We start from the raw sequence: 15,448 nt of genomic DNA, 5'->3' as shown, positions 1-15,448 counted from the left end.
TTTATCCCTCGATATCATAAATCAGGACGAGCGTGGATTCAATTCGCGACGAAACCGCACAGGAGTCGATAACGCGCGAACGGTCGGTAAGGATGAGCAGGAAAAGAAGGGAACAACTTCCGCCCCGACGGCGAAAAGGATGCGATTCGCCTGTCCCTCGTGTGGCAGACGTATTATTTCTCGCGCCTACTCGTACCGCTACGCGAGACCGAGTCGACCGACCAGTATCTGAGCAGCGTGTCACTTGTCACTTAACGTTTTCGCACGCCTCATGCACGCCGAGTTAGATATGTCGGACGAGCGGCCGCACGTTAAGACCACATACCTGCCACGCCGGTCGGTAGGTGTGTAGAAGTAGTTTCCTCCGGCGGCGGTACGTGTTGCCGCACCGGTCACGAGGGACGACCTGAGCATTTACTTCCGCATACGTTCTCGAAACCACCCGCGGCCCGCTCGCCCAACCCTCCGCACCGTTCGTAACGCTCGTCCTGATACGGACATGGTTTTCGTGGTGAAAAATACGCCCCGGATCTCCGAGGGGTTACGGTGCCAAAAATAAATAAGTCGTACGCATTCGTTTGCACATTTTCAATAATTCTACCATGCACTCGTAGCACTCCAATCGTTTTCATTTATTTGTACAATATATCATATTGTTACACTTAAAACGTCATCAAACCATTATGTTTCTTTTCAGCGACATTTTCCGATGTGGTAATAAACAACGGTTTTTTTTTCTTTTTTTTAATAATAATAAAAAGTACCGTTTGACGGAACAACACGATCGATTCTGACGGTGTGTTTTATATTTTTTTTATATTTCATGATACTGAAGAAAAATGTACGCTTACGCGCGTAAATAGTAATTAGTTGAAGCACAAACTGTCTTATAGCTATTATGTCTATCAACTACGGCATTCACGTAAAACATAAGTTCGGTTTTAACGCGCGTCAATCGCTTGTTTTAGGAGTCGACGAAGCTGTGCGCATCACTTAACAACAGTTGGACTGTTAACATGCGAAATAAAAGCGCTCGCGAATGCACGTAATATGTCAGCGCACGTACACGAGCTTTTGTATATAGTGTTATTATGGTCGTAGGAATATACGGTGAACTGCTCGGCCGGAACGTCGACGACATTTAAGTGCACCTCGGTGGATTTTCTTATATTCAATACGGTGCATACTCGCCCATTTCAATAGGAAACCGCGATGCAATCCCAACGCTTTGCAATACATCTAATTAGGGTTTAACGGGTATTGCTGTAATTAACGCAAAGACTGCAGTGGTGGTGGTGTCGACTGCGTTGGCACAAACACGCGTGCATACATTGCGTTTTACACGAATGCGTCGTACGTGATATCGTTATTCGGACTTAGACAGACTTGAACACCACTGACGCTAAACCACGCCAAAGTATGAAGGATTCCCAAAATCATCCGAAGTCAAATCTGAAAATTTCCTACTTTTCCTAATACATTTTAGCGTTTCTATTGTGAAAACATTGTGGCTTATCATTTGATTGTCAGCAAATATTAGTTTTTTTTTTTTTTACCTCGGCAATAATGCTATTAATATCCGCTTAACTTTTTCCATTGTATTGCAGACATTTTTTTACTTTAAAGTATACAGAATGTGTCCACGAGAACTCACGCCATTTGCAATATATTCTATAATAATAAAAATATGTAAATTTAATTTTTTTCTATTTATAACACATACAATCAGGGACTATTTAATTAATTTAAATGTTAATAAAAGTAAAATCTAAAGAAAAAAAAAAAATACTGTAAAAGTATAAGATAATATTACTGAATTTATTTTCTAAAATGATTGATCATTCATCTTTTTAATTTAATTTATTAAGTAGATAAAATGGATTAATCGTGTTGTTACTTACTACTTTTGAGTAATCAACTTAAATGACATAATGAATTACATCACAATACATCTAGTATTTTCATTACTGCGTCAACCTTTATTATACTTTTATTCTCAGTATATTTCTTTCACTCTTTCGTACCTTATTTTTACAAAATGGGATTTCATCATTGGCGAGTATGCTGAGGGTGTGGTGGGGCCGAGTTTCCCGACGACCCCCATAATGTTGTAAATGGAGCCCTATAATTTTAATCTAAGATTAAGAGGTCCGTATTTTAAATAGTGTTGCTCAAATTAAATGCAATCCATTTTAAAATATTTGGTAAAAAATAAATAATAATTCGTAATAGAAAAAACTAAATTTTCTAAATTGTCGTGAAAAAATGTATTATGATAATATAACAGCTACAATTTACTACAAAAGTTCACATCATAAATAATTGAAGTTATCTGAAAAAAATATATGAGATTCAAGGAAAACATATTAATTAGAAGTAATATACTATAATATTAAATAAAAAATAGAATTTATGTTTATTTAAATATTTATTCATTATAATTAATAAAATATACCTACACGTTTTGTTAAGATAAGGCCCATAGATATTATAGATATCCCCTGAAATACAGGTTCGCACATCCCTATAGATTGTTTGGTCAACTTATTAAAGTTGCATTAAAAACATCATATTATACAAACTGCATACTTATCAGTTTGGCCTTGTATGATATTTCTCAAATCTAAGTAGTCAAAGAAGTTTTGTAATTGGGGTTTTTTCATTCCATTCTCTAAAAATATTATACCATAGGTATCATATATTATTGAATTATAAAATGCCATGTTTCGCAATTGGTTATAGATTACAATGCAATAAAATAGTTATTATGTATTTTAAATACATTAACTCATATTAATATGCGATAATTAATTATATTATAAGAATAATTCGCACTAAAACCGTTCGACAAGCATTATTTTTTACTTATTAAGTATATTTCTTCTTAACCCCAAGACGTGTAATAAAAAAACTCAGTAATGGTTATTTTTTGTTTCCATCCACTGAGATGATTCTATTCATTCCTATCATTATTGTAATTCATGTACACCCCCTTTAACTCGATAAAATATTGATGATTTCGTGTAACCAACAAATAGTGCTGAGTTATGATTTTCTTTAATGTATATTTTTTTCACATCTGTGAATATATAGGATTTTGAAAAACACTCACAATAATGTGTAAAATATTTATATGAATTATAGTGTGTGTGTGTGTGTGTGTGTGTGTGTGTGTGTGTGTACCAAAATAGCAAATTAATTCTCCAGATTTATATATGTTATAAATGTCAACCGTACTTCATCCTATGCACTGAATTTTTCGTAAGCTTGGTGTTTGTTTTGACCTTTGTTTTTATTGATTTTCCAAAATTTATGACTGAAAATATGTATTTTTTTCACGTATTTTTCATACAATTATTAAAATGTGTTCTCATTTAATACCTATATATGGAATTATATTACTTTCGCCTGATACATCCATATCTACTGCTACGTCTACACGCATTTAGTGTACTATAAACCCAAAAAGAATTAATATTTTGATTTTAGTTATTTTAATAATCGTTTTTAAAGAAATAAACAACATAATTTCAACCTTTTTTTGTTAAAAAAAGATATTTGTTATAATCGTATTATTTTATTTGACAGTTTATTCTTCCTGTTTATTTTAAACTAACTTTTATAATATAAATGTATTCTGATAATATTGTAAATCCCAATTGTATTCAAATGGTATGAATGTATTAGAATAATTTGAATAATTCGAACTACTCCGAGTAATAATATATATAAATAACAGTAATATTGTTTATTACGAAATAATTTCCAATTACATTTAAGTATACAAGACAGTTAGAAATATGTGTGTGTGTATCTGCAATTTTAAAGAAAAGAGAAAAAAATATTTTAAAAAGCAATATGTCGCAATGCACAGTAAGTACACAGGTGTAAGTAATATTGTTATTTTATTACACTACGACTCTACTTGATGTTTGCCTAAATATAAGTAGCTTATGATGCATAATTTTACATTTTTTCTTGTTTATAATTGAAAATATAAATCCAAATTTAAAACATTAGCACAACATAGGCCTCTTATTTTAATGTTCATGTGAAACGAAGAATTTCTAAATACTTTAGGTAATTATACAAAGTTATAACTCTACCGTTTTGATTATAACTGTAAATATTTTTAATGCGTTTTTAGCGTTTTGTAGACTTACTTAAAATTGCCTTTCAGAAATATATTCATAGTTTATTTATATATTATACGTTTATGTTTCAAAATTTGGGATTTATTTATTTTTTCTATATAAAGGTTGTTTATAATTTAATATCAGTAATTAAATATAATTCAGTTGGTCGGTAAGTAGTATAATTGGGGTTATCAATGTGAGTAATATGCATGTTCTGTTGTAATTGAGTTTAAAACTTCTTATTATTTTGCAATAAAATATTAAGTACGATATAATAAAAATTATTTAAATTTACTTGCCATTATATAAATAAAACTATAATTTACTGAATTTAAATTTGAATTGCTGAGGATAATTTAATAAAAACTTTGTTATTTATTGAATTTTTAATAATATTAAGTTAACTATCGGCATTTCAATTATTTTAAAAATAATATATCTATAGTATTATTTTTTTAATGTTAAAATTAAAAAATAGAAATAATATAAAAATTAATAAAATACATAGATTTGGAGAAAAATTATACTTTATATCGGTTTGTTCTTCACTGGGTGTTACTTTTTCAGTATTTAATCTATTGAGGTTTATACCCACAGTTTATTTCGTATTTTAGACATTAATCTATAATGAATTATTCTAAAGTATTAATAGTTCTAAATTAAGTTTATTTGATATATAATGTTAAGCCAGGTTAAAATAAATTACTAATCACTGATAAATAATAATAAAAAAAATAAATGTAAACATCTAACACGTCCAACCAATTTAATCATAGTATTAGACATATCTTATTATCGGTTAAAATTATGAAATTTAGTCTTTTTTTGAATATATTTTTTTTATATTTTTTCATAATTTATTTATAATTACATAAAATTAAATATTAATAATTAATAATTATTACATTAATAATATGTTAACATATCAATAATTTTAATTATTTTATTCATTGGTAATAACAGATTACCAAATACCATTCACGACACAACAGGCTCCAGTACTTAATGGTCAGGAATCAACATCTGATGACCTATTATATCATCAAATTATGCAAGATGCTATGTGCTATGCACCAACTTTAACAAGAGATTTGGAATTACCAATATTAGATGAAACATTCGAGCTACCTGAACATCATCACAGTAGCCCACCGCCCGCTGGTATACATCGTAGATCATACATATTGGCCACAAGACAAGACAGCAGTAAAGGTAAAAATCGTTATATTTTTTTTTATTACTCATCAGTTACGTCAAATTTATTAAATATATTATAAAACTAATTACAAAAGTAACATATTAATCTCATCTTTGCATTTTATTTGGAGAATAAAAAAGAAAGTTTGTCTTCTAACGAAAATAAAAATTGTAAAATAAAACCTTTGACTGAATATTTTTTTTTATTTAATTATGAACTGAATTACTTTATTCTGTATTATTAATTGACTAAGAAATATATAGCTGAATTTCTAATTGTACATGGATTTTGAATTTTTATTAATTCAAAAAGCAGAATGAAGAAGATAAAAAAAAATTGGCTTATTTAAGAAAATAGTTCTAAAAATATTTACGAACTAAATCATACTTCTGTCGATAAGATTAAAAATTATTAACTTATAAAATTATTATTTTGTACATTTTTCTTGGCCTTTATTTATATTGGATCGATATTTTTTAAGACTACTCCCAACCTCATCAAACCGTTAATTTGCCAGCGAATATTATTATATTGCATTAATTATTATTATATATTTAAGTTACCATTACAGAATATAGATCTAGTATTTTTTAAAAACTGTAAGAACTGCTTATTTTGTTTTGAAATATTTATAACACATAATAATACTGAAACCATCATAACAGTAAGTGAAACGTATATTTCTGATAAACAACATAGCCAAAACAATAAGCTCTTCACTATAGGATGGCCTACTGTGATATCCCGATATCTTCATAGATATTAATTTTTTTAATTTTTTACAGTTCAATGGAAGAAGTTTGCATTTAACGCCTCCCATAATCTTATTTTTGTTTTAATTATGAAACTAATAGTTTCTATCTTTGATTACAGTACATTGCAATGTTCATATCAAGTTACTTGTTTATACAAGTTATGGTACATGTTCATACCAACTTGTACCATAACTTGTGTATATTTTAATTTTCTTAAAAAAAGTTAATTAAAAGTTATATTTTCTAGTCAATTAATAAATTAAAATACAATTTCGGCTATACATTTTTAATATGGTCCTTTTCTAAAATAAAAAAAATATATATAAAATACAAATAATATATATATATAATATAAAAAATAACAAAAAAATAAAATAACAAATATAACAATATATATATTGTTATATTTGCATCGGGATATCACAGTGCACCACTCTTTATAATGTACGGTTGGCGACTTTAGTCCGGAAAGATTGCGTCTGTAGACTATGTACTTTTTTTGTCGTTAGATCGATATATTGAATAATCTGTCACAGAAATATGACGACACTTATCCAAATTATCTATAAACCGGCCAAATGAAGAAATAAGGTTTTCAAGGTTGTAGCATATTTCCAACAGCTAAAACTAATTTCAGCTACCAGTGGCCATAGGGATATTTTTATAAATATAAATAAAACAGTATCGAGGAGTAGAATATTAGAATCATGAGCCCGGTGCATATCTAACGGAAAAGGAACACGTGTGGTAAAATCAAGCGTATAGTTGTAATATGTACGAATACAACATACGTCTTTTTGAATATATATATATTCGAAAAAGGTCATTGGCGATTATAGAGGGAATGGATATGGTAATTTTATCATTTTGTAAATGATAAAACGTTCCACGACGATTATAAGCTTTGAATAGAATTATTGGTATAAGGTTTTAGTAATGTTATTTTAACGTCACGTGACACTCTAATTATCTTTTAAAATTCCCGCGAACGAAGCTTCAATGTACATATGACACTTTACAATTGTAATAAAAATAAAATCGATTCATTCCAATTTATGACATTAATAATATTATTATTAATTACTAAATACTGTAGCAACAGTATAATTTAACTGCTTAGTGTTTGCAACAGTAAAATAAAATAATTTAACAAATTTAATTGAAAAAATCCAAGATTCAAACATTGTGGACTTTTACTAAGGTTTTGTTATTTTATTTTAATTATAATGTTTCTATAGAGTTGATCTTTGACTTAAAATTAATATTTTAAAAACATAAATTTGATATTAATTAATTAATAGTTAAGATAAAATGTTGGTGCTTATATTGTGTGGATTAGTCTTAGAAGTCTAATACTGGCATTGGTAGACGAAGTTCTAGCCTACGTTTCGTTGGTTTATTTGTCAATTTTAAAATATAAATAATTGATTGGCATAAAAATCAAAATTTCTATTTTATCTTAACGCTTACCGATATATAATTATAATACTTATCACGTTTAAAATCATTAAAATATATGCATAATTATGCACATAAAATATCAAAGCAAATACATTTTTATTCTGTGATCTTATTATTTTTACTGTAATGAAATTATAATTTGAAAAACACTTATTTAATATTTTTTTTTGGAAAGACAGCAGACCTTTTGCTACCCTGTTCCATTTATATGCCAATGGTTATTCATTAAAAAAATAAAAATATTATTTACATTATGGTTTGATTATAATTTTCTAGATGAAATAGACGAACAAAATAAAAATGTTTTAAAAAAACAACAACAAAGTGACACTATAACAATAGATGAAAAGTCTAAAAAAAAACCTTGGATAACACTTGTATCTTATGTGGATGAATTGACTGTGGGTGGAAGGAGAGATTCAAAAGGAAATTTTGTAGATGCAGCTCCCAGTTTTCCAGGGTTCGGAAGAAATAAACAATCAAAAGCACCACAAGAATGTTTTCCTTACAGTTGCTATCAAAGGTAATAGCAATCATTTTTTTTATTTTTAGATGTAGTTATTTGAATAAATATTTATGACCGCCTTGTCATTAACTAAATTCTTTTATAATCACATAAACTACAAGTCTATTTTAGATTTAACGCCAAGCAGTAACTTTTTAAGTATTACATGCACGTATTTTTTTTCTTTTTATAAGCATATTTTATAAATAATTTGAAATTTGATATTTAAAAATTTGAATTTTTATTGCAATATTTGTCGTGTTAAAGCACAATATCTCAAAATTTATGACTTTTGAAATCTAAGAGAGTATAGTCATATCCTAACTACCTAATTTTCTTTGTCGTTTTTCGAGTGCTTTTATTTATCGAAGTACGAGTATGTCCCATCACTGATTTCATACGTTAGTCACGTTATTTTTCTAGTAGCACAAAATATATATTTAATACAAAGACTTCATTTATTCCTATTCTAGCAATAAATAGTCGTTGAAATATGAGACGGACGGAGGAACCACTAGAATGATTTAATTAATTTTTATTATTTTGTCTTCACACCATCATTATGCAATCAAAATCATGTTATGAGTATACTGTAATCTGTCAGTGCCCCTTTCAGATTAAAATGCGAATACTAAATTACATAAAGTTATTGACCTCACGATATTACTTATTAATTTTTCCTGACATTATTTTAATTCTATAATTTTTCCGGTTGTATATAAGCTTACTAGGTATCTGAATTTTTTGGTTTAATCTTGTAACTTCATTGGTAAATACCTCGATTGATTTTATTTCATTTGATCTAATAAATTGTATCATAATATCTTAACATTTATTTATAAATACTACTATCAACAAATGCTCATAAATTTATCATTATTTTTATGAAATTTTATAGAAAATACTGATTATCCAGTGGTAAAACTATTTATAATATTTGCTATAATTCGTTCTATTATTTTTTAAATTTTTAACGAAAAAATTGAATTTTTTTTCGTTGAATTATATCCAATGAATCATTTTTCCTTGGATAATTTGAATTAAATAAACTAATTCGTGCTTTTTTATATTTTTTCTTCGTGTTTGTACATTTTAATTTATATATATATATATATATATATATAATGATAAATAATGATAAGTATACATTTAATAACTGTTCATTTCTTTGACTTTTAGAGTCGGAATAAAAAAAGAATGGTTGGATTATTGTTTTGGCGACCGATGGCTAAGATTTCGTCAAAAAACCCTAATCGTTGTAGATACTCCGATATTTGAATGGTTTATACTTGTATTAATTTTTGCATCAAGTGTAACTTTATGCTTCGAAGATATTTACCTGGACGAAAATAAAACGCTCAAAACTGCATTATATTGGACTAATTTTACGTTTTGTGTCATTTTCACGATCGAGCTTATGCTAAAATGGATAGCATTAGGAGTTTACAAATACTTTAAAAGTTTTTGGACAGCTTTAGACTTTATTATTGCAATGGTAATATGAATTATAGTTATAAGCTAACATTAAGCTATAACTTAATAAAATTGTCATGGATTTTTGTCCAACAGATGTCAATTTTTAGTTTATTAATTGATGAAAACGAAAATTTAAAAGTATTACGGTCGTTGAGAACTCTTCGAGCATTGCGACCACTCAGGGCTATATCTAGATGGCAAGGCATGCGGGTAAGTACTTTAAAAACTAAAATTCTTCAACATCACATGCAATTTAATATAATTATTATATATTCTCTTTTCGCATGTTACAAGATTGTAGTAAATGCTCTGATGTATGCAATCCCATCAATTTTCAATGTTCTACTAGTGTGTCTTGTGTTTTGGTTAATATTCTCAATCATGGGGGTGCAGTTTTTCGGTGGAAAATTTTTTAAATGTGTGGATGACAACGGAGAACGATTATCAGTAAATGTATGATTTTTAAATATTTTCCTTATCTATTTATATATAATAAGTTTTATCATTTTTGTAGATTATCAACAATCGCAGTGACTGTATGCTCCACAACTACACTTGGTTAAATTCAAAAATATCATTTGATAATGTCGGTATAGCTTATTTAGCTTTATTTCAAGTTGTAAGTATATTGCATATGAAACTAATAATAATAATTTAAATTTTTATTATATTTTATCACCATAATATCATTACTATTATAAACCTTGCGTTATTAGGCAACATTCGAAGGTTGGATGGAAGTAATGGCAGACGCTGTAGACGCTCGTGGCGTAGACTTACAACCTGAATACGAGGCAAATTTATATGCTTACATATATTTTGTGATATTTATTGTATGTGGGGCATTTTTCACTCTAAATCTATTCATTGGTGTAATAATTGATAATTTTAACATGTTAAAAAAAAAGGTATAACCATTTATTTATAATTTTTCCTTTGTAAATTCACAATATTTACATTGATTTTCTATCTGTCGCAGTACGAAGGTGGCGTATTAGAAATGTTCCTCACCGAAAGTCAAAAACACTACTATACAGCCATGAAAAAATTAGGCCGGAAGAAACCTCAAAAAGTAATTAAGCGCCCAGTGAATCAGTTTATGGCTATATTTTATGACTTATCGAATTCAAGAAGGTTGATTATTTACTAAAAATTTATAAATTATTGTTCTTCTATTTTTATTTTATGTTTTCTGAGTCAATGCGTACATTTTGTTTTAGGTTTGAGATAGCAATTTTTGTACTGATTTTTTTAAATATGTTAACTATGGGTATCGAACATTATAACCAGCCAGATTCAGTTTTTTTCATATTAGAAGTTTGCAACGCATTTTTTACAACGGTTTTCGGATTAGGTAAAAATAAAATATATAAATATTAATAAAATAATATTAATATTTTTCTAATATACTTAATTTGTTTTTAAATAAAATTCTTCAAAATATGATCCTTCTTCTTTTACAGAAGCCTTAGTGAAAATTATTGGTCTTCGGTTTCATTATTTTACTGTTCCTTGGAATGTTTTTGATTTTTTGCTCGTCTTAGCATCTGTTCTTGGTATACTTATGGAAGACATTATGATTGATTTTCCAGTATCACCAACACTTTTAAGAGTGGTTCGCGTATTCAGAATTGGTAGAATATTACGATTAATCAAGGTGAGAAAATAATTATTAAATAAAAATCAATATTGACGATGACTTTGAAATAATATGCATATTATTAATGAATGTTGTATAATCGGTTAAAACAATATTCTATGTTACTTAGGCCGCCAAAGGTATACGAAAATTGTTATTTGCTTTAATTGTATCTTTACCAGCACTATTTAATATCGGTGCATTACTCGGTCTGATTACTTTCATATATGCTATAATTGGTATGTCGGTTTTTGGTCATGTTAAAAAACAAAAAGCCATTAACGATATGGTAAACTTTGAAACGTTTGGTAGGAGCATGCAACTGTTATTCCGGTTAGTATAGAAGTTTTAACAGTTTTAAATGTCAAGACTGTACACTACAGTACAAAATCGTTGATTATAGATTGATGACATCGGCAGGGTGGAATGATGTACTTGAATCATTAATGGTACAACCACCAGATTGTGAACCTGAAGCTCGAGGACTTCCGAACGGCAATTGCGGACATCCTATTCTCGCGATCACTTATTTTACTAGTTTTATTATAATAAGTTATATGATCGTAATAAATATGTACATAGCTATTATACTGGAAAACTTTAACCAAGCTCATCAAGAAGAAGAAATAGGCATTGTTGAAGACGACCTCGAAATGTTTTACATACGATGGTCTAAGTAAGGGAGGAGGAAATCTCTAGTATTCTTTAAGTACAAATGTTTATACTTTTATTACAGATACGATCCACATGCTACACAGTTTATAGCATTTAATCAAATTTCAGACTTCATTGCAAGCTTGGATCCGCCATTAGGTATATCTAAGCCAAACATCGTGGCTTTAGTCAGCTTCAATTTACCAATAGCAAGAGGCAATAAGATACATTGTTTAGACATACTACATGCACTGGTCAAACATGTACTTGGTCACGTTGATGAAACGGATGAATTCAAAAAAGTAATTAAAAAAAAATTTATCTCTGTTAAGTATTTTATATTAATTTTATTTCTTTGGAATAGGTAGAAAATAATATATTTTTTTTTGTTTTATGATGAATTTAATATTTATGTTTAGCTCCGAGATCAAATGGATGTAAAGTTTAAAAAGCAATTCCCTACACGTAAGGAACTGGAAATTGTGTCATCCACGCGTTTGTGGAAACGTCAAGATAAAGCCGCAAGACTAATACAAAGAACTTACCGAAACTTTCGAAGGTATTGTATTTGCTTTTCATAACTCAGATAAATAATAATCCATCATCATTATCTACTCGAAAACACTTTTCAAATCATAGTTATAATATCAACTTAACATTCATCTTTCCTTGTTTTTCTTTACTCCTTATATCTTTGTCCCTTCCATCATAACGTTACATTTTGAAATGCTATCACGTAGGAATAACTTAATTTTTCATTATTTTTAACTCGTAGACATTCGATCAATATAAATACATGTATGTATATATAATTTTAGTAACTGCATGCAGTAGTCAAGTTATAATTATTCATTATATAATGTTAAAATATAATTAGACTTATAAGTAATAAATATATTATATATATATATACTTATTTTACTCTATCCATGCCATTCATAGATTTTTATATATATATATATTTTTTTTTAACTGTATATTTATAATGTCCTCAGTCTCTTACTGCCCGAAAAGTACTATAATTTAATTGCACAATTCCCAAAATAATTTGTTTAAAAACCAACAATTGTTTAGGCGGAAAAAAGACATAACGGATTTGTATTCGGATACTCAGTCGTCAAGCCCTGGAGGTTGGCAGTCACGTCTTTCGTCATTTTTACATGTTAAAGGCATGTCAATTAGTGGTATTGGAGGTGGTGTCGGTAGTAGTTCTAGAGCTTCTTCCAGGAAATCTTCCAGAGCGTCCGACGCATCTGACATATCTGAACTCGGAGCATCCCTCTGGCTTAACCTTCCATTATTTTTATTATCTGGAGCACAATTAGATACGGCAAATAAAAATGATGAACAATCGCCCAAGAAAAAATCACTGTAAGTCATTATTGATTTAATAATAATAAATAAGTTAGTATACGATATTTTTCAATATAATACTGCTTGATACAAACACAAAAACGTATCATACTACTATAGGTATAAATTATTTTAATACAAATTATTTAAATAGAGTTACACCTTACACACAAAATCCACACGCACACATATAAATATGTAAATATTACTATATTTTTATATTTATACGCACAGTTAAAACTTATTTTAATCGATTTGTTTTTAAATGTAATTAATATCTCGTATTAGTTTAAGATTTCAGTACAAACGTATTTTCGGATTACTATTTACTTTTCCCGCGCAAAATATTCACAAAGTAATATAATTTTAAATAATATTAATATTAAAGAAATCAATAATATTAATAAATATCTCCCAACGCCATAGCAAAAGCATATTTTTCTGTTTAATATACAGTGGATCCGATTGGATTAATTCTAAATTTATTTTCCAGCTTATAATTTTAATAGGTCAATAATTAAAATATCTTTCTTTTATTCGAGTAAATTTAATCGATGTACAACTTAAATAGAAATTTCAAACGCAAATACAAACTTCATATAGCACACTTAAATTGCACAGTTACAATACTAGAATTAATATTTCACAATATTATTTATTTTAATAACTCATACATAATATATAACAAAACCCTTGATATTAATTTGTTGTTTTGTACATTTATCATATTTTAATAGAGGTATAATAAATAATAATAAACGGGTGAACTATATAAATCCATATTGTGAGGGATTATATAGTTATATGATTTAAACTCTAGGTACCTATTTAAACTTTGAATGTTAATTATTATTATCGTATCGCAACAAAGATTTTCAAATCTCACTTAACCTTAGTATCCAGTAAACGGTAAATTTCATATAAACGAAAATAAAGAACAAACTTTTAAAATCATCTCATAAAAAAATTAGAAAAAATTATCTCAAATTGATTTTAAAATATAATCAGTTTACTTATTTTTAGTTATGGTGAGTCTTGCAGATATTTTCTAATCAAAATTATTTAAATATACACTTACATTATTCAGCTAGGTACTAATATGATAAAATTGTTTTCATACCAACTTTTTAGCAATAATAATTTATTCTTAATAACTAACACAATACAGTACTCACGAAGCTTATAAGTTTTCACTACACATTTTAACATGAAAACCTCTGCGAAAATAAACTCCATGATATAAAAAAATACAACTCTTGCAATTATTAATTAAAATCTCAAACTTCAATACACTATACATAGAATACGTTTCATTAAGCACAGAAAAAGCATACGTTATTTTTTCTTTTGTTATTTTGCAACACATTAAAATGTGAATACTTTAATGAAAACAGAAAGTATAATTCGTAGCAATACGTATTATGAAAACTATGAAAACCTTTTATTGTTTACAATTATTTTAAAAATATATACAGTCCAAAAACAAAAAAAAATTTACATATTAATTTTAAATGTGATCTTTAAAATTTAAAATAATAAATTTGATTTTCTCAATGTCAACATCATTCAAGTCTTTTAAGCAAAATATTTACTTCAACACGTAGATACATTTTAGCATATAAGCATAACTTTCAAACATATGTATATTAATCTGAAATATTGTGTATGTCTTTAAATAATAATTTTAAATTTCAAATCTCTAAATATACCTAGGATAGGACTTTTGTGAGCAAATCGACTACAATTTGTCTTTATTTTTTATAGCAATACTATGAGACAATAAATCTGCATCAAAAGTCTCATACAACAACTCATGAGATCATAAAATAAAATATGTTAGTGCATGTAGATTATGTTTCTATACTCTTTGATAACTTTAACAAAATTAAAAAAATATATATATAAAATAAGAGTTTAGAAGTGTTTCAATACAATAAATAATTTCGTTACATAACAATCGAATAGAAATCTATAAGCTATTTTACTACCTACTACTGAAATGTGGAAAACAACTTTCTAATAATTTTTTTTTTTTTTTTGAGACTTTGGATTTAAAATGTGGCAATTATTTTCGTGAAAAATAAATATTATTTTTTCCCTGAGTCTTTTAATTATAGTTTTTATGAACAATATTTTAAATTAAATAAATATTATTTCGTTTTTTAATAGAAATATATAAATTATTTTAAACGCGTGATACGTTTGAGTAACAACTAATAGTTGTATAACATAAATATATAATATATATAACACCAATATACAGAATCATTA

At 27.5% G+C, this 15,448-nt stretch overlaps 1 protein-coding gene across 5 annotated transcripts in view; it reads left to right on the top strand.

Annotated features, from left to right (window-relative positions):
• LOC112683106 (sodium channel protein 60E-like) overlaps positions 1 to 15,448 on the top strand; it is a 116,638-nt gene that overhangs the window by 98,765 nt on the left and 2,425 nt on the right. For all 5 annotated transcript variants that reach the window (XM_025553980.1, XM_025553979.1, XM_025553978.1 and 2 more), the window contains 15 exons: positions 5,100 to 5,348; positions 7,827 to 8,073; positions 9,235 to 9,550; positions 9,625 to 9,741; positions 9,826 to 9,984; positions 10,046 to 10,150; positions 10,248 to 10,439; positions 10,511 to 10,665; positions 10,752 to 10,885; positions 10,995 to 11,188; positions 11,301 to 11,503; positions 11,574 to 11,846; positions 11,907 to 12,126; positions 12,244 to 12,383; positions 12,899 to 13,195. In XM_025553980.1, the coding sequence (XP_025409765.1) occupies positions 5,100 to 5,348; positions 7,827 to 8,073; positions 9,235 to 9,550; positions 9,625 to 9,741; positions 9,826 to 9,984; positions 10,046 to 10,150; positions 10,248 to 10,439; positions 10,511 to 10,665; positions 10,752 to 10,885; positions 10,995 to 11,188; positions 11,301 to 11,503; positions 11,574 to 11,846; positions 11,907 to 12,126; positions 12,244 to 12,383; positions 12,899 to 13,195 (3,001 nt within the window). The remainder of the gene's footprint in view (positions 1 to 5,099; positions 5,349 to 7,826; positions 8,074 to 9,234; positions 9,551 to 9,624; positions 9,742 to 9,825; positions 9,985 to 10,045; positions 10,151 to 10,247; positions 10,440 to 10,510; positions 10,666 to 10,751; positions 10,886 to 10,994; positions 11,189 to 11,300; positions 11,504 to 11,573; positions 11,847 to 11,906; positions 12,127 to 12,243; positions 12,384 to 12,898; positions 13,196 to 15,448) is intronic.

This window comes from Sipha flava, unplaced genomic scaffold (genome assembly GCF_003268045.1).
Source record: "Sipha flava isolate LNK unplaced genomic scaffold, YSA_version1 219_pilon_pilon, whole genome shotgun sequence".
NCBI lineage: Eukaryota > Metazoa > Arthropoda > Insecta > Hemiptera > Aphididae > Sipha > Sipha flava.
Note: the sequence above shows the minus strand (reverse complement) of the source record. Positions and strands in the feature narration are given on the sequence as shown.